Source organism: Lissotriton helveticus, chromosome 8, assembly GCF_964261635.1.
Source record: "Lissotriton helveticus chromosome 8, aLisHel1.1, whole genome shotgun sequence".
Taxonomy (NCBI): Eukaryota; Metazoa; Chordata; class Amphibia; order Caudata; family Salamandridae; genus Lissotriton; species Lissotriton helveticus.
This window is the reverse complement of record NC_136069.1, coordinates 449962896-449990086: the sequence shown is the minus strand read 5'-3', so window position 1 is coordinate 449990086 and position 27191 is coordinate 449962896. Positions and strand designations below refer to the sequence as shown.

Sequence of the window (27191 nt, the reverse complement as noted above, 5' to 3'; positions counted from 1 at the left end):
CTTTTCTCCGTCAGGAATGGGAAGATAATGAGTTGGGTCCGATTCCGCAGAAAGTGCTTGATGGTCAGTCCGAATTTGCTAAAGGGACGATAGTGGAATCTGATGTTACAGATGCCGTGGAGACGATACTTGTTTTTAGGTCTAGATTACCGCCTCAGACATTGTACGAACCTGATTCTTCTGTTAGGAGGAAAGTGAAGCAGTATCCTATGAGAGAGGTTCCCCCTGTATGGAGAGAGGAAGTTGTTCCTAATGTTAATCCGGGTATTCAGGGTGTACCGGCTCATTTTCAGCGAGTATGGGTACATGTCCCTTGGAAAAGAGCAGAGGTCTTGGCTCTTAAGCAGACCTTACCTGACCCCCGTAAGAATCCTGCCGGTTATTACAAGGAGTTGTCTCAAACAGTTGAAGCGTGTATTATGAATTTAGCTGACATAGATATGTTAATGGGTAATGTAGTTCCTCAACCTTTGTGGGCGAAGATTCGTCATGAGAATCATGTGCAAGAATTAGGAGATACGTGGGCTAATATTGTTGCTGCAGATGGTCGGCAAGTAGGAGGTGCCAAACCTGAGCCCTTAGTTGCAAAATTACCAGGTAGGATTATTAATTTGATGAAAACTATGATGCCTCCTTTGCGAGTGAATTGGGACAAGTTAGCAGCATGCAAACAAAAGAAAGACGAGAGTGTGTCTGATTTCTTCACAAGGTTTGAGGAAACGTTTATTGATCATAGTGGTCAGGACATGAGTACTGAAGGTGGTCAAAGGTTGTTCGTGGACAAATTTGTCTTTAATTTGCTTCCCGAACGTTCTAATAAGTTAAAGGACTCAGAGTTCATGGGCTGTTTCTTCGTCGGCCCAGATATTGGCTACTGCACAATATTATGAGAATAGGGATAAAGATGAAAAGGATAAAGCAGAGAAGAAAACTAAAGATTTAAAGACGAAAGTTCTCTTGCAGCAAGTTTATCTGCCTCGTCAGAATCAGCCTCAGTTTCAGCAACCTCCACAGTTTCAGAGATTGTTACAGAAGCCTGAGCCTTATGCTCCGCGATTCTTTCCTGGTCCTAATCAGTGTGCTTATTGCAGAGAGGAAGGTCATTTCAGGAATAGTTGCCCGGCTTTGTTACAGCGTGCGAATGGCGTATCTGGTCAGAGAGGTCGTGGTGGTTTCCAGCAAGCTCCTAGGGGTAGGTGACGTGGTGTGTTACCCCAGAATGAGCGATCCTCTTCCCTTCAGAATTCTGTGAATTATTTTGACAGACAGAATGTTCCGAGTGTTCAGTCTGCACAGTACTATGTTGATGAATATTATGTCGAGAGTGAGAGTGCTGGTCATAATGATAGTTAGGACAGCCATGGGCAAAGTAAGGGAGTAGTGTCAGTTCCAGTAGACCAGAGTGGACCTTATGTTGAAGTGATTACATCAGGTGTGGCAGAACCTTTTCTTTTGGATACTGGTGCGACAAACAGTTCTATTATGCACTCTAAACTTCCTGGCGCACCTTTGTCTGGCTTGACCAATGTTTCCGTAGGATTTTCAGGCACCCCAGTTCGTAATCCGGTTTCTAGTCCTTTGTCCCTTTCTATTGGTCTTTGTGAATCGGAAGCTCCCCTTATTCTAACGATTGGTTGTGGTGAGAATTTGTTGGGTTTGGACTTGCTGAAAAGATTGCATGCGACATTACATTGCTCTCCTGTGGGAGTACATCTTACCTTGGGTAAGAAAGAGATTTCTCCGATGTATTTGTCTAAAGATTGCCTTCCACTGGAATTGCGTTCTCTTCCTGATACACTTTGGGCTACAGGTCCCAATGATGTTGGTCTCTTACAGATTCCACCATATGTTGTCACCTTCAAGTCGAATGCTAGGCTACCTGGTATTCCGCAATATAAAATCTCTAGTGATGGCGAGAAAGCTCTTTTGGCGATCATTTATGATTTGGTTGAGAAGGGTGTAATTGAAGAAACGAGAGGTAATGTGTGTAACAGTCCTGTTCTGCCTGTCCTTAAGCGTACTGATGCTTCTCAGCCACCTGTGTACCGGTTTGTGATCGATCTTCGAGAAGTGAATAAGATTGTGGTGCCACAGTTTCCTGTTGTCCCTGATATCACTGCTTTGTTGACTCTCATTCCTGCTTCGGCAGCCTGGTTTTCTGTTATCGACTTGAAGAATGCTCTCTTCAGTATTCCAATTGCTGAGGAAAGTAGAGATATTTTTGGCTTCTCTTTAGGAGGCCGAAGCTTCCGGTTTAAGAGAGCTCCTCAAGGTTATTGTGAAAGTCCCTCCATCTATAGTCAGGTGTTGAAAACTCAGCTTGATGGTTTTGTGTTGCCTACTGGTGCTACTCTTATTCAGTATGTTGATGATTTGTTGATTACTGCTGATGACGAAGAGATTTGTAAAGAGGCTACTCTTTCTTTGTTACGATATTTGTCTGACCTTCATCATAAAGTGTCACCTTCCAAGTTACAGTATTGCCGACAAGAAGTAACCTACTTAGGTCATCTCTTGTCGAAGGAGGGAAGAAAGTTGACCCCAGAACGAATCCAAGCGATTGCGCAAATGAGTGTGCCATCCACACAGAGAGAAGTGCGTGCTTTCTTAGGTATCACCTCATATTGTGGGCAATGGATGCCTAACTTTTCCTTGCTAGCGAAACCTCTGTTGGCGCTGACTCTTAAAGATACTCCCTATCCTCTCCCTTGGTCTGATGAATGTCAGAAAAGTTTTTCTGAATTACGTGATGCATTGTGTTCGGCTCCGGTGTTGGGTACTCCTGATTACAGTAAACCTTTCACGTTGTATGTTCACGAGAGAGAAGGTTGTGCATTGTCAGTGTTGACTCAACAGTTTGGAGACAAGCAACGCCCATGTGCCTATTTTTCAGCTACGTTAGATCTGGTAGCTAAAGCGTTGCCGAGCTGTTTGGGAGCTACAGCGGCAGCGGCTGTTTCTATCCGACAGTCTGCTGGTTTGGTATTGGATAATACGTTGATTGTGATGGTCCCACATGCAGTGGATACCTTATTGAATAGGACTAAGACTCAGCACCTTACTAGTGCACGTCTGTCAGGTTATGAGCTGACACTTTTAGCTAGCCATGTTCACATCAAAAGATGTAATTTGTTTAATCCAGCTACGTTGTTGCCGATTTCTGTAGAGACAGATGCTCAGGAACAGCATGATTGTGTTCTCCGGACAGAGGAGGAAACGAAGGCTAGAGTTGATTTAAAAGATACTCCTCTCACGAATGTTGATGGTACCTTATGGGTAGATGGTTCGTGTTTCAAGCTTCCGAATGGTGAGACGACTGCAGCATATGCTGTCACAACTTTACATACAGTTGTTGAAACAGCACGCATAGCACAGAATTCTGCGCAAGCAGCAGATTTGATTGCATTGACTAGAGCGTGTGTGTTGTCAGAGGGAAAGCGAGTGAATGTCTATACTGATAGCCAGTATGCGTTTGGTGTTGCCCATAGTTTTGGACGTTTGTGGAGAGAAAGAGGATTTTTTACTTCCCATGGTACGAAAATACAGCATGGGCAGTTAGTGAATGAACTTCTGGAATCACTTACTCTCCCAAAGCAGATTGCAATTGTGAAGTGTAGTGCGCCTAAGAAAGTTGTGGATGATGTAGGTCGAGGAAATGCGTTTGCGGGTGAAGTTGCGAAGGAAACGGCGAAAGACATGATGAGCCGTATGTATGTTGCAGGCCCTGCAAGATGGGTTATGGCTGGTGGAATGTGTGAAGACACAATAGAAAGTGTGAAGTCAATTCAGGCTGAAGCTATGGAAAAGGAAGTGAGTACGTGGAGAGAAAGTACGGGTATGTTGGATTCGACGGGTTGTTGGGTTGAGTTGTCAGAACACCAGCGATGGTGGTTGCCTGATGCGTATGTGCTCCCAGTGGTTACTATGGCTCATGGAATGGCTCACATTAGTTCAAAGGGAATATGCAAGTTGTTGGCTCCAGTATGGCAGAATGCTGGAATTCCGAAATGTGCTGAGAATGTGATGAAACCTTGCATGATTTGTTTGAAGTACAATCCTGGCAAGGGAACCCCCAACTCCAGCTGGTCATTTTGCTCCTCCAACTTATCCGTTTTAAGTGATACAGCTAGATTACATTCACATGGAGAGATGCAACAATTTGAAGTATGTCCTTGTGGTTGTTTGCGCCTTTTCCAGATGGATAGAGGCCTCCCCCTAAAGGATAATACTGCCTTGTCTACAGCCAAGGTTTTGCTCAAGGAGTATTTCACTAGGTATGGATTGCCGAGAATTGGATGGAGCGACAATGGGAGTGAATTTGTGGGTCAAATCATGAAGAAAGTATGTGCTGGTTTGGGAATAAAACAGAAATTCCATGCTGCGAATCACCCCCAGTCTGCTGGACTTGTCTAGTGCTATAACGGCACTTTGAAGCTGAAATTAGCTAAGATACAAGCGAGCACTGGTCTTACATGGCCGGATGCCTTGCCGTTGGCACTTTTGTCAACAAGGACGACAGTGCATTCTCGTGTGGGACTTAGCCCATATGAAAAAAAAATTGGCCGCCCAGCGAATGTTTGGGGTGTGCCTCGTCCTAAGAAATACAGCGAGATTGAGTACCGTATGTTGGTGGATTACTTACTTGACTTGACTGCTAAATTACGTGTTCTCCATCAACAGGTCTATGACAGTTTGCCGACAGCTACTGCAGATCCAGGCCATACGATTCAACCTGGTGATTTTGTCTTGACAAAGAATTTTCAACGAACCAAAAACTTGGAGCCGAGATGGACTGGACCGCATTTGGTCCTCTTGGCCACTAGAACTGCTGTTAGAGTAGCTGGTAATAAAAATTGGGTGCATGCCACCCATACTAAAAAAGTTCCTTTGCCTTTACCGTATGATAAGTGGGTGAAGGATGGAATAGCTGATTCCGAATGTGAAAGGATTCCTAGATTTGTACCTTTTAGTGATGCACATTTGACATGGACTCAGTCAGAAAGCGAGGATGATGATGTTCTGCAAGCTGCTGTGCCTCCACATCTGAAGCTCGACACGACGAATCCGGAGCTCCTTTTTAAAGACCCAACTGTGCTTGGTAAAGAACGCTACAATTTGAGACCAAGAAAGACTGTTCTCATGGACAAATAAAATCTGAATTTTTTTATATAGTGAATTACACCTTGTCAGATCAAGAGACTTTTTTACTTTTTTGAGTTACCATCCGGACTCAGCTGCAGGGTCGCGGTAGAGCCTTAAGGGGTGAGCCGCGTATTGACATGAGGTCTGTGGTTCAGGGTCGTTAGTGCGATCTTGGCACACACACAGTGAAGAAGGTAATAGCCGTGAGCAGCACGTTAGAGGATGGAGTCTTTTGGGTCTGATGAGGGTGTTAAGAGAGTTGATCCTAAAATGAAAGTGTGTATATTGATTCATAGCAAATGTTTTTTAATACTGTGTTTTCTAATGCTTTTGAATATTATGTTAGCTTGTGTGGGTTGGATTGTCTATGTTACGCAACAGACGCTTGCATCTACATCCCAACCTACTCTTTCATTTCCTACTGTCTCCCCACATGAGTTTCATATGTTGCCTGAACATGAACAAACACGAAGATCAGAATTTTTTGAACAGTTCATTTATACAGATGTTGCATCAGCATCAGCAAGTCGTAAATACCACGAATTGTTGGGTTTGTGGTCTTACGCCACATACGACAGATAAGGGAATGCCATATTTGGTTTTGCCTTTTTCGCCTAATGGGTCAGTATGGGCACTCCAAGCAATGTTTATCTATGCGAATGAAGCATCTCCTGTACGTTCCTTCAAAGATAATGCGAGTAATAAACAGTGTACCAAGCCATCTTGAAGTTACATAAGTTCGCTGAGTCTATACATGTAGACGAAGGGAACTGGTCATTGATGGGATGGTTTTGGGAACTGCTGTCCAAATGGGGATGGAAGATTCTGATGTTTCTTGGTATGGCTTTAGCAATCCTTTTCTCGTGTTGCTTATGCATCCATTGTGGTCCCGCCATTTGTAGTCTTTGTGCTATGATCTGTGTGAGAAGACCAGTCCCGAGAGAAGTGAATGATAATAAGATGATGTTACAGCAACACCTTGATGACCTGATGAGAACAGACATAGACCTGGATTCAGATTGACATGAGTTTAGGATATTGCCTACGTAATGACAAAAGGAGGGTCTGAGGTTCTGTAATTCTCGAGCCTGACTCCATTTTGTGTTGCCCTCACGTAGGCCGTGGAGGTAACCGAACGAACAAAGTTGCGTGGGCTTCGTTGTTCATGTGCATATTAATGAGGCCTTCTCTGACTCGTGAGTGAACTGCAAAGAAACTGACCTCTTCACCTGAAACTGTCCTCGCAAAGCTAATTTCCCTTGGTTTGATCCTTGTCTAAGATTGCCACTTAATGTTCAGGACCTCGTTAACCTTTAGTTTCCTTGCACATGTTTTATCTTGTTCAGCATCTATTACTGTTTCCTTTATGTTCTGACATTACATGGGTTGTGCTTTTCAATTATAAATTTGTCCGGCTTGCAAAGATTGAATTTGGGACAGTCCTAATAATTAACTTTTGGGTTGGGTTACTGTAAATTGGGTTTTTGATAATGTGATACTCAGTTAGAAAATGTGTCCTATTGGTCAGAATTTTGCGCAGTGGGTGTACATTTATAATGAGAATATGGTGTATAAAAAGAGATGTCTTGCTCTATTGAGCAGTTTCCTGAGTTGTACACCGTGTTGTATTGCTTGGTTTACTGTTACTAGCTGCAGCTAATAAGTTTGATCTTTGACACCATCCAGAAGTATTCCGTGTCTCTGTATTCCAAGACAGGAGAATCCGAAGACTTCGGGTGTGTCCCTGGCACCGCTGGGTTCTAAGAAAACCCGGTTCTTCAATACAAAGTCTGAAATTTGACCTCTGTCTTTGAATGCACAGAATATGAGGCAAGATAAGAACAAGATTTAAAGGCCTATTTACCGATAGCGAGTGCCCACTGGAAAGGCTAATTCAAGCTGGACAGGCTAAAACAACAAGAAAACGACAGAGCCAGCTAGGAAAGATGCATTCTAGAGAGGGCTCGACAAAAAGAAGAAATAGGTCCTGAATGTGCAAGCAGTCTAAGGACACAAGTACTTGGGCCATGCTCTGGGGAGGGTCACATGCAAGAAGAGAGAAGTGCCGACAACAGAATTGGCCAGCAGGAAGCTAGCAATTGAGAGAGGCTTTGAAGCACATCGATGGTGAGTAATGGGAGGGCTCCAAGCCCACTAACAGTAAACAAAATGTCTCAAAAAGACAGCGCATGCGCCATCTACACGAGACCTAAAAATGGCAACCTGACAATGGCCTGTACTCAGGGAGCTTTTTCTTTCTTCTGTCCTTTTGTTATCACAGAACTAGTATCGGTGTCTCTGTACTGAACAATCTGATAGGCTGGCTGAAACCCAGAGAACAATGACAATGTTGTAGCTTCCACTAAAGAACTAAGGGACTTGTACACGTGTCCTAAAAACATAAAAAAACATAGTGTATTAGGGGTCAGGGTAGGGACAGTCTGACCCTTGGCGCATGGGAGCGGGGGGCTTGGAGAGAGACTCATTCCCCCACCAACTGGGGCCACAATTTAAAAAACAATTGTGTCGCAAGTTCTGTGGACTGTGTGTGGCCCTCCTGTGAAGCTTTCATGCTACCACATTACCATGGTGTCAAAGTTTGATGTCTGGTACCATAAGAGTACCACAGTACTCACAAAAAAAAAAAAAAAAAAAAAATGTGAATTTGTTGTCTGCATGTGGGGGATGGGCACACGGCCTGCCCAACCCCCGCTGTGCACGGCCAAAGGCCATGTGCAGCAGAAGAGATGGCTGTCTATGATAAACAAAATCTTAGAAAATGACTGAAAAAATAAAGGCTAAAGTGACATTGCAGTTAGGTATTGTAATAAGGTCTTCCTTATCCTTAAAAGTCCCAGAAATATGTCTCCTCTTTCAGCTTCTCAAACAGAGGTGGTTAAGAACCTAGGAGTTAAATTTGACAGCCTCTTATTATTCCAGCCGCATGCTAGATCTGTGGTAGGATTCTGTTTCAGGCTACTCCGCACACTGAAAATGTTTCTGCTTTTCTTGTCTGTTCCATCCAGGAAAACTGAAATTTACTTTGTAACTTGGACTGCTCAACTATGTCATTCAAAGACTACATGTGGTCCAGAATGCAGCGGCACAGATATTACTCAACATACCGCCTAGAACTTGCGTCTCTATCCACATTCATGCCCTGCATTGGCTCCCTGTAAAGAAACACATTTTGTTTAGGAGTGGTGCTGATTTACAGTGCTTTACATTAGACTGGCCAGAGCTACTTTTCCATCATAATCCAGTTCTACTGCCCTGCCAGGAACTCCCAGTCCTCTAGTAGGACCTTGGCCGGGAAACATCCTTTACAACGAAATTTTTACCATGCAGTACCTTTACAACGCAGGTATTACAACGCAAGTCATTACAACGACTTGCGCTGGAGGGCGCTGTAGGATAGGGAATAGTTTAATTTACAATCCAAAACCTTCTCTACTATCCACGGGGACTGGAGTTGGAATAGTAAATTAAACTATCCACTATCCAGCGCCGACCATCGCAAGTCGTTGTAACGACTTGCGTTGTAATACCTGCATTGTAAAGGCATGCGTGGTAAAAGCATGAGTTGTAATGACATACATCCACCTTGGCCAAGGTCCCTAGAATTCTCTGTGCTAGAGCTAGGAGGCATCCCTTCTCTTTTCCTGGTCCCTTCTAGTGGAATAAATTTCCCCTGGACCTTCGGTTGGCAAACTCGAAGCAGATCAGTTTTAATTGCATTACTGGAAGACTAGTGCCGGGACACTCGTAAGAGCAACGATGCGCTCTACAAATTCCCCTCATCATCATCAGCCTTCTAGAGAACTTTGTCATTATCGGTGATGGGCAGAGCTGCCCTCTTGAAAATGATTATCATACCTCACTTACTTTACTTTTTCACCAACTTTCGGCTTCACCTTCTGTCGAGGTTCTTTCATACCCTTAATAGCCTCCTCGGCAAGTTAATTTGGCAGTGAGGCTGTTGCAGAATTGCATTAGCCAATCTGCAGGGGGCTACTGACTCGGTCGGTTTGGGTGCTCCTAACTTCAAACACTATCATATCGCCCCTCCTGCTTCAAGGGCTTTGTGGTTGCTTTGTAGTGGTGGGTCTGGAGGATACAGCCCAGGTGTATCAGCTTTTCAACCAATACAAAAAGGGGCCCCCTGAGAACGATGTAGGGCAGACCAGCAGGGGAGAGAAACCAATTACAATCAAAAGAATGGCTGCCCTATATGTTCAAATTAATGGCTCAAAATGAGTCCAAAGATTCCAGTTGCGCAGTTGTGAGCTCACTACATTTCAAGGCCGCACCACATCATGAACAGAACAGGAGATAGGAAGATACAAACATAGTTTTATTTATTTTCTTTTTTCAAAGAATACGTTTTTTACTTTTTTATTTTACTTACATCATAAAAAAAACATTTCATATGACAAGAGTTCAATCATAAAAACAGCCCCACATAACCCTAACGTCATTCATTCAAATCAGCTTTTCAGTCTGATTGGGTGATTGCCATGCCCATCTCCTCGACTGCTGAGTGTTGCTTTCCAATGGTACCCGAGAGCACCATGTTTCACAGCATTGACCCCCTCTTATGTTCCAACCTCAACATTAATTTCCTTTATGCACATCCGGCATGCCTTGGTGCTCCCTAAACTCAAACAATGACCAACTCTAGGCCTGAAGAACCTCAGAGATCTATTCAAGAAAAGGGCCTTTCTCGTATTTGATGGGTTCGGGAACCATTATCACATACTTCTGGGTTATTTCCTGAGTTACCATGCACTCACACGCATGCTATTGCTCAGTTGGCACAAAGCATCTGAGGGGCCTCCTAAACACAAAGTATTCCAAGTGCTCTACACCATAGGTGCTCATATGACACTCCCGTTGTTCGCACTGCGGGCCAAATGGGAAGCTGGCCTCAGCAGAAAACTCAATGAAGCGGAATGCAGTTGCACTCTTGATCACCCTGAAGGTATCTAGGAAGGCTAGATTTAAATTAATTAATTTGCATGTCCTCCATTTTGCATGTCCTCCATTGAATGCACTCAATTCCCTAATTCCCATTGCCCCCATTGTCACTTGTTGGGAGCATGTGTAACCACAGAAGCCCAGAATGTGTCTGGGACGAGGGAACTAGTGGCACGGGGTGCCAGGAGTTTGCGGCCTCCAACAATAATATGTAAACACAACAGAGCTGCTCCCAGCGAAAAAGGGTCTAAGTGCAAATGTATCACAGTTCATGAGTCCAGGCATCTCACAAAAAGTGCAGGACTGGTCTCACACACCACCTGGTGTCATGCTTCATCATTGACCAGTCCTCGCCCTCTAAAAACTTGGTTTGATAGAGGGCGGGCATACACCTGACGACAGGGATGCACTTCTAAACTAAGTGGGGGCTCATATAAAGGAAAAGTGAGTTAAAAATCCATTGCAGATGTCACATTAACTTTAATATTGCTGGCAACTGTATGGTATTCTAAAAATGTGGTCGGTGTGTTGGGAATATAATAGTCCCCCCACCGATATCAAAGGGTCGACATGTTTCTGCCAGGTGGCCCAGGAGGGTCCGTGACATTCATCAGGACCTAAGTGTAAGTAATAAAGGGCTCTGCTCTTACCAAACTGTGGTAGGAGGGTATCCACTGTGTGGGGTGAAGAAGAACACACTCCACTGCGAGATGGCCTTGGTATCTAAAGCCTGAAACGAGATATGGAAATAGTGTAGCAAAACAATTTGCACAAAGTAAAAGAAGACATACTGCCTCATGCACAAGGCACTCTATGTGATAGGCTTAAAGTGCAACAAACGTTTGTCATACATCTGCGCACTCTGAACAATAGGACATTCATTAATTATGTTTAGCCTAAAGATGGAACTCAATGCCCATAGGAGGGTGAGAGCCGGGGACCCCTTTGGTCCAGAGCTAAACTGAAAATTCAAATGAGGAGAAAGAGAACAAAATGCTATGTATTTATATGATGTTTCAATAGACAAAAGAACATATGGTTCTTCATGTTTCATAAGCCAGTACCTGAAAAAAATCACATTCTCTCCCACATTCACACTCTTACTGTAACGTGAAATGCTCTCCACTGCTCCACCTGTGTGCGTCCTCCTCCTCTCCTCGATGTAGACTGAATGGTTTGGTCAGGGGACTATATATAGTGAGTCAGCGTTAGTTAATTGGTACCTTGTGATTCTGATTAGATGCCGGTGTGGACAATATGCTGTCCTGCTATGTTAAAAGACCTGAAATGTTTCCTGACCCGCCCTACATGGTCTTTCCGGTCGCGGGCTTCCGATTATAGTCACCTGTATGGTTACGTGACGTGAACTAAGATAGGCGTTGCCCGTGCTCTCGGCCATTATAAGAAAGGGCAGCATTCTGTGGCACGTGCATGCGCGAGGTGTCACAGAGTGGAGCATGCGCCCGGTGTCTGCCGAGGTTAGCAATTGTGAATAGTCATTCGCGCATGCGCAGAATAAAAAAGTGTGCTGTATGATTTTAACCATGCATATTATACGGGGGTTATACCAATAGATAAAAGTGTCCCCGAAATATGCTAAAGCTTGGGCCCGTATACACAATAGACGGGGATAGTGTCTATGAATTTAGCTATTCGCGAGTTATGCTTATAACTAGTGCCCGGTGATAAAGGGGTGTCACAATAAAAATATACCTGAGTATATCTAACTATCCATACATTTTGGGGACTCAATACCTGACCCCATGTATATAGCCCGGTTTGTTTTATAGTAGGCCAGGTACATAAGGTAAAAAGGTCCAGTGGGGTACACATAGAATGCTACAAGGGCAATTAGGATTGTTCGTGGACAAACAAGGGGCACACACATGTGTGATGGCAATGGATTGCTGGCACACCACCCCAGGGAGTATATGGGTGCAAAGTACAGGTCTGTGTATTGAATGGATAGATGGGGGTGTATATATGTAATTAGTGATGTAGGCATAGGTAGTTCAGTTATATGTAATTTGTGATGTAGGCATAGGTAATTAAGTTCACAGGGCTAATTGTAGCCACGGTATTTCGTCATTGAGTCCTTCGCTCCATGTGCGGAGGCCGTAGACCCATCTCTGTTCCCTAATGTGTAGTGGTTTTGTCAAATCAATCTTCTGTTTCTTCATCACTTCAAGGACTACCCATTTAAGATCAGTGTCTTCATGATTGTGTTCAAGGAAGTGTTTTGTGAGCTTGGTGTTGGTTTTCTTACACCTTATCGTACTAAGATGTTCGTTGATTCTAGTTTTTATTTTTCGTGTGGTCATGCCCACATATTTCAGGTTCCACAGGCATATCAAAAGATACACCAAGTTCTCCATGTTACAGTTGGAGAAGGTGTTCAGCTTCCATGGGCGTGTAGTGCCAATGTCAACCTCTTTTGTTGTTGGGGTAAAGGGGCAGGCGACACAGTTACCACAGGCATAGTGTCCTGTAGGTCTCGGAGTATTCCAAAGGGTGACCTGGTCATCCCCCATTGTGGTTGGGTCTTTCTCATGTACCAGTTCATCTCGTAGGTTCTTGCTACGCTTGAACGCAAAGAGTGGGGGTTCCCACTGTTTACTTGCGCTATGGAGAATGTGCCAATTCTTTCTTACAATTTTCTGAATTGTGTTGGATACTGGAGTGTATATAGTAACACACACAAGTCTGTTTGATTTCTCTTTTTCAATGGTCTCCAGCAGGGCCTCGCGATTATTCTTCTTGGCTCTTTTCTTTGCTTGTCTGATCATTTTTCTAGGGTAATGCCGTTCAAGGAGTTTTGTTTCCAATACGTATGCTTGCTCCAGGAAAGGTCTCTTTCTCTGTACAATTTCTTTGAACACGAAGGAATTGGCCAACCGGCAGGTTATTCCACAGGGCTTTAGGGTGGAAGCTTTCATATAACAGTACGCTATTCCTGTCTGTTGGATTATTATGTACCTGTGTACTGAAACCCCCCGTGTTCATCTAAATGTCTAGATCAGAATAGATAGCATGGTCCTTACTGATTGAGTGGGTGAATCTGAGATGTTGGTCTTTTATCTATTGATATAACCCCCGTATAATATGCATGGTTAAAATCATACCGGCACACTTTTTTATTCCGCGCATGCGCGAATGACTATTCACAATTGCTAACATCGGCAGACACAGGGCCCATGCTCCACTCTGTGACACCTCGCGCATGCGCGTGTCACAGAATGCTGCGTTTTCTTACAATGGCCGAGAGCACGGGCAACGCCTATCTTAGTTCACGTCACGTAACCATACAGGTGACTATAATCGGATGCCCATGACCGGAAAGACCATGTAGGGCGGGTCAGGCAACATTTCAGGTCTTTAAACATAGCGGCACACAGGACAGCGTATTGTCCACACCGGCATCTAATCAGGATCACAAGGTACCAATTAACTAACGCTGACTCACTATATATAGTCCCCTGACCAAACCTTTCAGTCTACATCGAGGAGAGGAGGAGGACGCACACAGGTGGAGCAGTGGAGAGCATTTCACGTTACAGTAAGAGTGTGAATATGGGAGAGAATGTGATTTTTTTCAGGTACTGGCTTATGAAACATGAAGAACCATATGTTCTTTTTTCGATTGAAACATCAGATAAATACATAGCATTATGTTCTCTTTCTCCTCATTTTAGTTTTCAGTTTAGCTCTGGACCAAAGGGGTCCCCGGCCCTCACCCTCCTATGGGGCATTGAGTTCCATCTTTAGGGTAAGCATAATTAATGAATGTCCTATTGTTCAGAGTGTGCAGATGTATGACAAACGTTTGTTGCACTTTAAGCCTATCACATAGAGTGCTATCAAACCAAGTTTTTACTGGTCAATGATGAAGCATGACACCAGGTGGTGTGTGAGACCAGTCCAGCACTTTTTGTGAGATGCCTGCACTCACGAACTGAGAAACATTTGCACTTAGACCCTTTTTCGTTGGGAGCAGCTCTGTTGTGTTTACACTTTTTGGGAGCAAACATGCATCATATGATGTCAGAATAGGTCAGCTGTACTGTTTCTCAGGACGTGAGTAACTCCACAGCAAGGATGACTGTGCCCTTGGTATGTTTCAACACCCAATGCAAAACAAGGCTATGTCCTGTTTCCTAGATCTGACCCTTCTATTGGCACTGCAGTCTCTTAAAAGCCTTTGTAAGGCCATTAGTCCCCTGTTAGCAATCACCTAGCATCGAATGATTCTCAACTGGGCAGAACCAGAGAGCACACTACTTTGACAGGAAGAGGTTGGGGGCCTTAGGAAGTACCCACTTTTGCTAAGCTGGGATAAACTTATTGAAACTATTTGTACCCAGACCAAATACGATGCTCTCAACCTGTAAGAGCAGCAACGTGTTTCCTTTTTCCCTTGTGATGCCCTACTAGCGATTTTCCCCTGCCCTTCCTTGTACGTGATCAGCTGACCTGACCACTCCTAGACAAAGTTCACACTAACATACCACACAGGGAGCTTGTGTGAGCCCATACTTGGGGCTCTCTCTTACACTCTATGGTTGCTCACTACTTAACTCGGAGTCTTACAACTTTTGAATTGTGCTCCTAATCTTCAAACTGGTTTTGTGCTCTGAAATTCTGATTTTGGAGAATACAACTGTGTTGCCTGTGCACGTCCTAGCTACGTACATATATAATTTATGCATTTCCTTAGCACATTTTGATATTGTTGCTGTGATAGTTTTTTCTTTCTTTTTTCTCGTTGTCCTATGTCTGGTTAGGTACGCCTCACTTACAACATTGCTGGTTGGGCAGTCCCTGCTCCCAGAACACCAAGGATTATATTAGCATTCACTCTTTTCTTCTTAAATTTTTTTTTATTGTTAGTCGGCTGACAGAAAAAGTAGAAGACAAAAAGAATACATAAATGATTTCATGAATATACAGAGAGACATTTAAAGTATATATGTTTACAGACCAAATAATTTGATAAAAGGAGACAATAAAGAGAGTTCCTATTACAAAATAAATCTATAAACGTATTCTTCTTTGCAGTAAGAAAAGAAACAAGAAAAACTTAACAGTTATACAGCGTTTGAGTAAACTTTTACTCTAAAAAGGTACCCCAGTTTCTATTAAATGTTATCAGTGAGCGTGTTCCCCTAAGATTTGCTAGGGCTAACTCCATGGCATGTATCTCTGTAACTAGTGTCCACCACTTCCAAACCGTCGGCGGTTCCGGATCTATCCAGGCCCTTGCCAAGGTTAATTTGGCACAAGAGATGAGTATAGTGGCTAGGGCTGATTGTGGGGGTGAAGAAAGATTAAGATCTAGTAAAACCGAGGCAGCCGTAATTGTGGAAAACAAAATGTTTTTTAATCTAAGAACATACTGTATATCCCCCCAAAAGGTCTTGAGTTTGGGGCAGGAATACAGCATATGCTCTAGATTGGCTGCATCAGTTGAGCATTTAGGGCATTTAGTACGATTGCTAAATAAGGCATTGGTGGACCATCTAGAGATTCTTTCGGGTGTGTAATAGAGCATGCAGGTCTTTCTAAATTGTTGTAGCCGAAGGCTGGATGATCGTGCAAGGCTATTTATGTTAGCCAGGGAGTGCTCAATCTGATTAGAAGTAATATTTAGATTTAGTTGAGTGCTCCATTTCACGGCCAGTTTGTCGCCATCATTCGTTTTAAACATACTGAGTATTTTATAGGCTTCACTAATCACTGATTTGTTTTTTTTTTAGTAAAGACACGTCCATATGTCACATTCCGTGATGTTTTGAATCTTTTTCTTATTAATCAAATAGTCGTGCAATTGCAGATGCTTATATCTTGTGGCTTCTGGTAAATCATATAGCTGTTTGAGCGTGTTAAAATCTAGAAACCCCTGTAAGCCATACAGATTCGCCAGTGTCTTAATCCCAAGAGACGCCCAGTTATAAGTAATAGTATCCGTGAAGATAGCCGGGAGACCTGGGTTGCCCCACAGCGGTAATTTCGGGTGAAAAAAAGTTGTTTTACAAAATTTTAATACATTGAGCCAGATCCTAACAATGTCTCTAGCAGTCTTAAATCTCACCCTCTTGTAGTAGTTCGGGTCATTAACTCTGAGTAGAAAAAATTGTGAGTCTTGTTTCAACATAAAAAAATGGAAAAAAAGAACTCTGTCTCCATGCAATAGGGAACGTAGACGTGTAAAAAACGCGGACCAGAAGTATAGTTTAAAGTCTGGGAAATTCAGCCCTCCTTTATTTGTATTATTTTTTAACATTTTTAATGATCTTCTGGCCTTTTTGTAACTCCATATAAAGCTACTCAAGAGTCCGTCTAGGTGCTGAAAGAATTTATTATTTAGTGCAAATGGAATAGATCGAAATAAGTAAACAAACTTTGGTAAAACTTTCATCTTGATAAGATTGATTCTGCTAATCAGATTCAGGGGTAATTTATTCCATTTTTTCAGTAGAAGAGTAGTTTTTGTAATCAAATCATTATAGTTTATATTATTGATATCTTGTAGTCTGGCCGTTATTTTAACCCCTAAATAGGTTGCCTCTTTACAGATCTCGGGAATAGCCACGGTGGGGGAATAATTAGCTATAATTTGTGTCTTCTGTCGGTTAAGTTTATAGCCTGACACCTTCCCAAATTTCCCGGCCTCTATGAATATTCCTTTCAGCGCTTTAGCAATGTCGGTGGTGTATACAGCAATGTCATCCGCATAGGCTGTCAATTTCAGCTCCTGTGAGCCAGAACTGAAAGGCACGATCAGGTTCTGAGAGTGAAGGGCTAGCAAGAATGGTTCTAATGAGAGGGCAAATAAGAGGGGTGAAAGGGGGCATCCTTGACGAGTCCCACGCAGAATGGGAAATTCTAATGAAGTCAGGCCCCCATAACTAATACAGGCAGTAGGTTTGTCATAAAGTGCTTTTATACCCTTCAAAAAGTTCCCCCGAAAACCCATTTTAGACAGCACGCTCCAGAGATAGTCCCACCCCACTCGGTCAAAGGCTTTTTCAGCATCTAATAAAATCATGCTGAGTGGGGTGGACTCAGTCTCCGCGACATCGAACGCTGTAATAGCCATATTTACATGTGTCGTTGTATCTCTCCCAGAGATTAACCCGTGTTGTTGCGGGTTAACTATTTTGGGCATAAATGGGGCTAATCTAAGTGCCATAATTTTAGCGAATATTTTCGCATCAGTATTTATCAGCGAAATGGGACGATATGAACCTCTCTCCTCCTTGGGCTTACCTTTCTTTAAGAAGAAAATTATTTTTGTCCTGTTCCAGGTTTAGGGAGCCATTCCATTTTGTCCAATTGATTGCATGACTTCTAGCAGTAGCTGTTCTAGTTCTGATCTGCAGATTTTGTATAGTTCCAAGGGTATCGCATCCTCTCCTGCCGCTTTACCGATAGGTAGGGAATTAATAGCCTGATGTAGTTCAGTCAGTGATATTTCGTTAGACAGTGAACCCAAACCTAATAAGTCCTCTGTGTTCAGTAAATAATCATTAACATATTCCCGGACTAGGTCTTGATCTACAGGGCTATCTGGGGTATATAAGTTTCTATAATATTCAGCAAATTGGTCCAGTATGTCTTGTGGCTGATTATATAATATATTCCCTTGCCCTCGGATATTAGAAATTAAAGTGTCTGCTCTATCTTCTGCAACTTTATAGGCTAGAATTCTCCCAATTTTGTCCCCCCCCTCATATTGCGCAATTTTAAATTTATGGATACTTGCACTACTTTTCAGAATGAAGTTAGTTTTTAAGTCAGTTTTTAGCGCGCTAAGTTTTAAGTTGATTTCTATAATTGTTGGGAGGTTAAGCTGTAGAGCTTTAACTAGTAGTTCTTCTTGTTTAGTTATATTTGCTAATAGTGTGATCTTATGTTGCTTCTGTTCTGCATTTTGCCTATACACATAAGCCTGTGTGAAACCCCTAATGCTTGCCTTGCAGGAGTCCCATACCGTACAGCACCCAGTTGAGTTTTTATTAATATTCATAAATTCGCTAAGATGGGCTTTAAGCTGTGTCACATAGGTTAGGTCTGATATTAGGTGTCTGGGGAAAGAGAATGGTCTGGGAGGTGTCCTGATATTTAGTGTGTCGAATGTCATTATTAGTGCATTATGATCAGATGTTATTCGGGGGCAAAGAATCATGGAACCAGCCTGTAGTAGTTTATCGCTAGCTAGAGCCATGTCTAATCTAGTGCACATCTTGTGGGGTGCTGAGTAGTATGTGTACCCTGGTATATTTGGATACAGATATCTCCAAGCGTCTTTAATATTATGTGTCTGACATAAGTCCAATATAGATATCCTAGTCTTGCGCTTCCTATGATGAGCATACGGCTTAGTGGTGTCTATTGTATAGTCCATGATGCAATTAAAATCCCCCATTATAATGATTTCCCCCTCCCAGTCCAAAAGTTTCATATTTAATTGATCAAAATGTCTTGGTTCATCTGAATTTGAACCGTAGACCACACATAAAACATATTTAGTGTTTAAATAGTTGATTTGCACAATAGCCCATCTGCTGTCTTTGTCGTGGGCGGTTCGCATGACTTCGGCCCTAAATCGCTTATCTTTAAGTATAGCAACCCCTCTAGTGGGGGTCTCAAGAATAGAGCATACCACCGTGTCATACCCCATTTGACTTAATAGTTTCCTATCTTTCCATATGATGTGTGTTTCTGATAGTAAACAAAAGTGGGGATTGTGTAATTTTAACTCTTCTGATACCAGAGATCTTTTGTTTTTGCTATTAAGGCCTGCTACGTTCCAGGCTAGACATTTTATTACATGCATTTAGATGTTAGTGAAAGTATTGAGCCCCCCCTCGCATAGTCAGATAATAGGTCTTAAACTGTCGAGCGTCTAAAACAATCAATAATCCATTCCATAAGCGATGATTTACAGTCTTCATCAAATGCTTCATAATATTTTCACCTGTCAGCCAGCAAACAGTTTTTGTTAAATTTCCCCCCCCCCATACCTCCCCTTGCCCCCAATCTGGGGAGATGGGTCCCAACCCCCACCCACCCCCCTGGCTCTCACCCCAGCCGGGGAAGAACCACCCTCCAGTGATAGCTGCCGTTGGTGAGGCAGCTCGTGTGGTGAAACACCCTGAGAGACTCCTGCCCCCCTCCCCTTTTTTTTTTCCTTTTTTTCCCCCCAGCAAGCGTTGTTGTGCATAAAAAAAAACAAAAATAAAGATATATAATTCCTTTCTCTTATTTCCCACCCCCCTTTTTAGTCCACCTTTGGCTCCCCTTTCTCTGTGTACTTTGTGCTCCCCAACCTCCCTTTAAATAACTTAATTGTCACCCTTAGTGCTAGTACTGGTTATTTTTAGGTCTGGCTCTGGCTCTGGCTAGAGCTAATGCTAGATAGATAAGTCTCTGCTTCCTTGGCGTCATTAAAGATATGAGTTCGCCCGTTTCTCATAACCTTAAGACGAGCAGGTTCTTGGAGGAACACCTGCCCTCCGCGGGCCTTGATAGGATCCATCAATTTACGGAGCTGCCACCTCCTATCCATAGTGTCCCTACTGAGATCAGATCGTGCAAAGAACAAAAACTCTCCTTTGGCTATTGGAGAGTTGGGGCGAGCTCTCTGCCAAACCGCTTGGCGTAGAAGAAAGTTGCCGAAATAAATTAGAAAGGGACGTGGGAACTGGTTCTCTCTATTCCTCTGAAACAGAGGCAGACGATGGGCCCGCTGGATTTGCGAGTCCCAGTCCCAATCTGCCAAGTCTGGAAAAGCCTTCTGAAGCACCCCTACGATGTACGCTCTGGGGTCTGACCCCTCTGATCTCTCCGGGATACCAAAAAGTCTTAAGTTAGATCGCCTTTGCCTATTCTCCAAGTCCTCGACCTTTAGCTGTAGTACCTTCAACTGATCGTCGTGCTTTTCCACTATTCCTACCGTTTTGGTGTTTGACTCCTCCACCTGTACCACTCGTTGCTGTAGTTCTGTGGTTTCTTGTGATATCCCCCCAATTTTAGTTGTAAGGTCCAGTAAAGAGGATTGCATCTTGTTGTTGTCCTCCCTGAGTTGAAGGTAGTATTCCTGTGCTTCCGCCCGTTGATTGCTCAGTTGCTTGCTTAGTATCATGAGTATTTCATCCAAAGAGGAGGTAGTAGCTCCCTCCCTTCCTGAATCCGCTTTAGGAGAGACTCTGGCCGAGCCTGAGGGTAACTCCGTTGAAGAAAGAGGACTAGCTATTGCATGGGCAGATAGTTGAGTGGCTGAATGCATAGCGCTATCTTCAGGCGTTAACACTGGCTCCGGGTTATCGGGTGGCCCGTTGTCCTGCTCTTGAGGTGAAGGTCTTTCTATCCAATCCGCCATGGGTGTATTGTCCGGGTCTGTCAATATACTCTTATCAGGGGAGATCGTTATTGGTATAGAATCTGTGGGACTCGCTCCTGATAGCCTTAACGTCATAGTTTTGACCAGGCCTTTTGTTTCAATCCACTTTCTAAGCGGGCTTTTCTCTGGGATATTCTTCCTTAGGGCTAGGTTATTGCTTGCCTTTTGCTTTAGCCGTTTAGAGATAGCACCAGCCTTGTTGCTTTTCTTTGCCTTTTGTTTGCCCTTAATTTTAGTCTTAGAGGTGTTCCCACCCATTAATTGATTGGCAGAGATGTCATCTTCAGTCTCTGTTTCCGCCTCATAATCCTCATAGGAGTCTAGCTCAATGCCCATTGAGGTCGTAGTATATGCTTCTGCTTCGTTTTGTATCTCGCATTCATTATCCTCCAGCTGAGCTTCTGGTATCCTCTCTAAATTGTTTGGTATAAGGTCGCAGGAGGCTGGCTTTGTGGCATTTGGAAAATCCTGACGTGATTGGTGAGCTATGATTAAAGAGGGATTACTTCCCTTTGCCAATGGTGGTACAGTTTCCTCATTATAATCATCATTGTTAGCCTCCAATAAAATAAGCTGTGCACTTGAGGGATCAGTGGAAGTTTTTTCTACACCAATATCAGTTTTGGCGTTATGGTCGGTATCTTGGCAGCTTGCGGTCATTACTGAATCCCCCCCCTGTTGTGTTGCGCAGGGATTTAAAGATACTATTCGCTGATGTTGTACAGCAGTCTCACCCGCTGACTTCTTCTGCTTTGCCCGACAATTTTAGCCCAGTTTTATCTGTTTTAGGGGTGAAGCCCTTGGTCTGTAACCCAGCTGAGAAAGTAGGCGGCCTCAATACCTGTTTAGCCGTTGTGGTCGAAGTTTTCTTCTCCCCCGGTGTAGCAGGACCCTCGTTGTTCTCAGTTGAAGTGCCCCCGATAAGCGCTTGCGTAGTCGACGGGAGAGAAGCCACTGCCGTGATGGACGTTGTTGTTGCTGCCGTAGAGATGATACCAGTAACGGCTATAACGGCTGGGACTACAGGAGGGGCCGCCACTGCCGTTGCCGCCGCCGCTGCCACCACTGCCTGCTTGCTGTTCCTTGTTTGGCGTGGCGGTAGGGGATTCGGATTTTTTGGAGACATCTTTCGGAACCACTGTGTACCGGCAATCACTCGGCGGCTGAGCGTAGGACCAAACCAGCCGAGCGCTGAGTTGACGATCCTTTCTCGTAGTAGCTGCCGTAACAGCCAGGCAGCATCAGAGAGCAAAAGCATTGGCTTGTCAGAAAGCGGGAAATCACCAACAAAGCTCTCTTTTTCCCAGGGGTAGAGAGTCAGAATCAGAGTATGCTCGGTTCAGTGCCTGAGCTATCCCATTGAGTTTCTCACTTTTCGTAAGCTCTGGAAAGGAAAGGAGAGCGGAGCTCACGGGTGAGTCGACCGGCACGGACCCTCACTCCGCCATCTTGGATCCGCCCACCGCCAGCGAAGAGCATTCACTCTTTTCTCACCATAATGTGGCTTAATGCGACTCTCTTCATGAATTGCCTTACCAACCTGATTGACACGTTTCACCTTTATTTGTGTCTCTTGTTTCGAACATATGTGTACAAGTCCTACTATCAGATGTTAAATAAGGAAAATGTTCAATAAATACACTATGAAAAAAAAAGCCTTTTTGATTCTCTTTCCGAAAGGGTCGTAGGGAAAGAGTTGAGATTTATCTTGCTGTTAGAAATTTGAACTACCAGACTCTCACGAGTGGGATGTTGAATCAGGAAATCAGGGTTGCCTGGCACAGGCTTATGGTGCCTGGCAACCACCCTGTAAGTCAGGGTTTCACCAAAGGGCAACAAGGGCTCATAGGTGACCTGCCCGGTTTGCAGGATCTCTATAAGGACATTAGATTTTACCTTTGCAGAGGGCTGGCGGTGGCGGGCCTTCCACCATTATAATGACCCCCTAGGGTCCCAAGTCCTGTAATGGCTGCCAGCAAAATTTTACCCTGTTGCTGGCAGCCAAATCAGAGCGCTTGCTTCCGTCAGAGTCTATCTCCAACAGGAACAAATTTGCCCAAGGGAAAAAAAGCTCCAAGGGCTAATCAGAACCCTTTATTGAGTTTGAGGGACTTTCACCATAGGGGCCCTCAGGGATAACAATAGATCGAGCCCTCACCATGCACTGCTACTTACCTTGTGTGGTAAATGCATGAGCGATAAAGGCATATGAGTGGTAAAGGCATTGTGTGGTAATGTTTTTCAGCCATGAATGCAGCATGGTGAGCTGGAAAGATGGTGGGGAGGCCAAATTGCTCCTTTAAAGCACCACTTGTATCCTTAAATCAATAACCATGAAGGCCCACTTTTGGGTCTTCACCCCATTGCTGGACTTGTATTCAACGTATACATGAATGGAAACAACACAGGTATAAGCTAGGCATACAGCATGTATGTATGATAGTGACAACACATTTGTTTCTGTATAAGTTCCAGCAGCATCACAGAAATTAGCAAATATGTGAATGTGTTATATTTTATTATTGAACAGTTCAAAGAAGTGACACTTTGAATGAAAAAAACATATTCATCATTTTGTTCTATGGTATTAACTAGTCATTGACTTTAAAATATTGTACAAAAAGTACATAAAATGTGCATTTACCACCATGCTGTAAATCTCTTGCAACGTTCACACTTTCTTCTCCGTGTTCTTCTAGAGTTAACGCATCTTTCAATTTCTTTTCTGAACAGAAAATTTGAGAAGATAGGATAAATGTCCCATTCTAAATTACACAAAATTAAGCATGATGCTTTGCATTGCAAAATCTACAAAATGGAAAATTATAATTCGTTTGCTTTAAGTGCTTGCACGCTCTACTTTATAACTGGTCGGGAACCTTGATGCACTACAAAGGTAGGCTAATCTTTAAATAAGAGTAGCACCATCAGATTTTTTTAAAAAAGAGTCCCACTTCTACGCCTTAACACATCAAAGAACCCACCAGCCCTCCCAAGTGTCTTACTCAATTTGTGCTAAGGTTTTGGGACAACCTAGTTACTCCATTTGCACTTGGTTTTTGGGGATGATACAGTTTGAGAACAGCATGACTTTGGGGGATGGCTGGGTGGGTGTGGTGATGGAGGAAGAGTAAGAATGAACAGTCTATAAGTCAAAATAAAGTAATTATGTACTCCATTTGTCTGGTTCTTTCTTCTGAATGTGGATGATTACACACGATGACACAGTGTGCCCCCACATCCAGGTGTCAATCATAAATGTTTTAAAGAACTTCTTGGACATCAGACAGATGACATCGCAAACAAATATTCAGAAAAAAATCAATTTGGGAGAGTTATGCCTATATTGGTGCCATAAATATTTCCAAGATTATATGAACCAACAAGGCTTGGGTCCTGTCACTACCTGGCCTGGACCACTACAATATTGTCAAACAAACGAGGTGACCAGATAGGCTGTTACAATCAAGTTAAATAGAACCTTAGACAAACAGTTCTAAAGTCTACGTGTTTTATTTCACTTCAACTTGTGACTTTTTTTAAGAGCAAATTTGTCCTAATCATTTCACAGCATGAGATGGGCAACACATCATTTGGATACACATTACAAGTGTGGAACATTTACACAATAAATGCAAATAAACACATAAAACAAAACATTTATGAGTGGTCACAATTTGAAAAAGTGCAAACGAGAATAGACGGAAAGACATTCATGAACAGTGCAAATGACCAGTCCTTATTTACAAGCTAGCACTAGGCAGACACTACCTTGTTTAACACTAAGGATTAAACCAACTGTCCTGCCTGTGACATGAGTAGGAGGGTTACACAATTCTAACTGCACAAGGGAATAGCAAAAACAACTGCAGTTGTCTTGGGGTCTCCTAGAAGTTGTTTGTCTTCTTTTGTCTTTTCATAGGTGAAAGTCACCTGACTAGTGACTTGTTATCATCCTCTGTAGCCATGTAAAGTGCATCAGTACTACTTCAATAAAAATGTGAAGAATCAAAATAATTACGAAGGTAGAATTGGGTAAATGTTGTTATCTCAGAATGGGAGTGGGCAGATGGCTAACATAAGGAGACAACTTTATGTGTAGGACAGAGCACCGCTGTTTAAACTGGAAAGTATTCGTGTTTTTCGTGCCTCCAGGGCTCTCTCCCCGTCTGGAGTGATATCTGTAGAACCTATGGTAGCAGCTATACCTGGTTGGGTGTAGCTGTCCCCCCGGGCACCGATTTGTGCTAATTTAGCTCTAAATTCGTTTGTTTTTAGAAAATAAAAGTTCTTAATCCATTGTTCACAAGTATTTCATTTATTTTTCATGAAAATGTGTCTCTTATTTCACATGAGAATCCAATGCATTTCGGCAGTGTCTTCCTGCCTTCATCAGGGAAATAGTAAATCTATAATTTAAAGAAAAATTATTTTAACCTGGAAATTTCTAAACATTTATATACTAATAAACAACTTTGCTTTAAATTCACATTTCTGTTGAGTCTGTCAAAAAAAAATTTCAATCAATGCTTCCAACAAAAAATACACAAGCGTATTGTCTAAAAATAACTGAATAACCCTGTTGTTTAAATGACAGTGCTTATTAGCGTTTTAACTATAATAACAAGATGTTTATTATAGTTAAAACGCTAATAAGCACTGTCATTTAAACAACAGGGTTATTCAGTTATTTTTAGACAATACGCTTGTGTATTTTTTGTTGGAAGCATTGATTGAAAAAATGTTTTGACAGACTCAACAGAAATGTGAATTTAAAGCAAAGTTGTTTATTAGTATATAAATGTTTAGAAATTTCCAGGTTAAAATAATTTTTCTTTAAATTATAGATTTACTATTTCCCTGATAAAGGCAGGAAGACACTGCCGAAATGCATTGGATTCTCATGTGAAATAAGAGACACATTTTCATGAAAAATAAATGAAATACTTGTGAACAATGGATTAAGAACTTTTATTTTCTAAAAACAAACGAATTTAGAGCTAAATTAGCACAAATCGGTGCCCGGGGGGACAGCTACACCCAACCAGGTATAGCTGCTACCATAGGTTCTAACATAAGGAGACACCAGATTTGTATGCTAAGGCATATTTCTATTGCTAGATTGAGTTTGAGTTCTCCCTCCAGGCGTGGAGAAGAGACTAAGAGAAGACTCCTGCATTGCTGATAGGGTAAAGGGAGTTACTTACACCACACATACAGACCCACACATCCATATTATATTACAAGAGTTCATTTTACCAAGGATCATCTGCCTTTGTGGGATTCTTGACGTTTTCTCCGGGACAGAATTGCTGGACAATGATACCACGTTGACTTTGGTTTGTTTGCTCTGCTGCAGTCGTACATTTAAGAGGTCCATCAGTACATTGTAGTTATGGGGAGAATTAAAAGGGGCAGTAAGAGATTCCTTTACAGGCCCACGACTAGTAGATGGTTGTGAAACGACGTCTAAGATGAACTCTGGTAAATTCTCACACTCAGCTTCATTCTCCAAGAAACGCTGAAGTTGCACAAGAGGCCTAATGTGAGATCTGTGTGGAAGGAAGTCATCAGGTCCGCTATGCTTCAAAGGTGAAATAGCACATTCCCTTTGAGTAGGGTCTGGCAAGATATCTCTATATTTAGGATATACATGTCTTTGTCCCTTGGATCCGTAATAAAATGGATCAACCTCAAAACAGGTCACGTGGCTTGTTGGTGGAGTAGGTGCACATTCTTCGGAAGCTAGGTCTGAAAAAGATAAAAGAAGAAAGACACTGGAATGCATTGCAGAAACATATTTACAAGAACAGCAGCATTTACCTTATCATTCAAAATATTAAACATGCCAGTAAACAGGAAAGTCTCACATAACCATATATCTGCATCCTTAAATTTATGAATGACCCCCTCATGACATTATGGGCCCAGTTCACAAAACATTGATGCGTAAAGTGTGGTACTCCTACAGTGTAAGCAAATTACTCCGGAATATCCATGGATATGCACTACTGATTCACAAAACACTTCATGTGAATAGCTGCATCTTCCTCCAGACTTCCACAAGAATTTCTAGAAGACATCCATACTATTTCACTGTGAATTTCCCCTTATTGGGATTTCCACATTAGTAAGCATGGTTCACGCATGAAATTTCATTAATAGGTAGCACCTAACCTTGGATTAAGACACAGCTGCTCACAGGAAATGCCTTGCGAATTTTTCCCTTACGCTTTACATCATATGGACTGTGAGAAAAATTTTTAAGGATGTTTTATGACAAGCAGAAATGATTGGCCCGCAGCCATGTCAAAGGGGGCCTTTCGCCTCCAGTGCCATGAGCAATTAATGTGGTTTGGACTACTGTCCATGCCTTTGGCACCCGCATAAAGTGGGGGTGACGGGCATACCTTGCGATGTGAATCTCTAGTGTGACCAAACCTTTTCCTGTCATTTTTAGTGTGACCAGACACAAGCCTGCTGGCTCCTTTAGTGTAAAGTTCGGCTGTTATGTGAAACTCAGAACCTTGTGCTTCCATTCCTTGTGTGTGTCAAGTGCATGTTTGTGCATCGAGTGTACAGCATATGTATGGTATTGAAACCCTGCGTGTTGTGTGAGTTTGAGTACTGCAGTCAGTGGGAACCATCTTGGATTGATATGGTTAAGCAT

General features: G+C 42.8%; 1 protein-coding gene across 1 annotated transcript in view; it reads right to left on the bottom strand.

Annotated features, from left to right (window-relative positions):
* The window catches only part of LRRC63 (leucine rich repeat containing 63), a 382612-nt gene that overhangs the window by 176478 nt on the left and 178943 nt on the right, over positions 1-27191 (bottom strand). The window contains exons 5-6 of the mRNA XM_078656022.1: positions 25781-26272; positions 23166-23246 (exon numbers count right to left, since the gene is read on the bottom strand). Of these exons, the coding sequence (XP_078512148.1) occupies positions 23166-23246; positions 25781-26272 (573 nt within the window). The remainder of the gene's footprint in view (positions 1-23165; positions 23247-25780; positions 26273-27191) is intronic.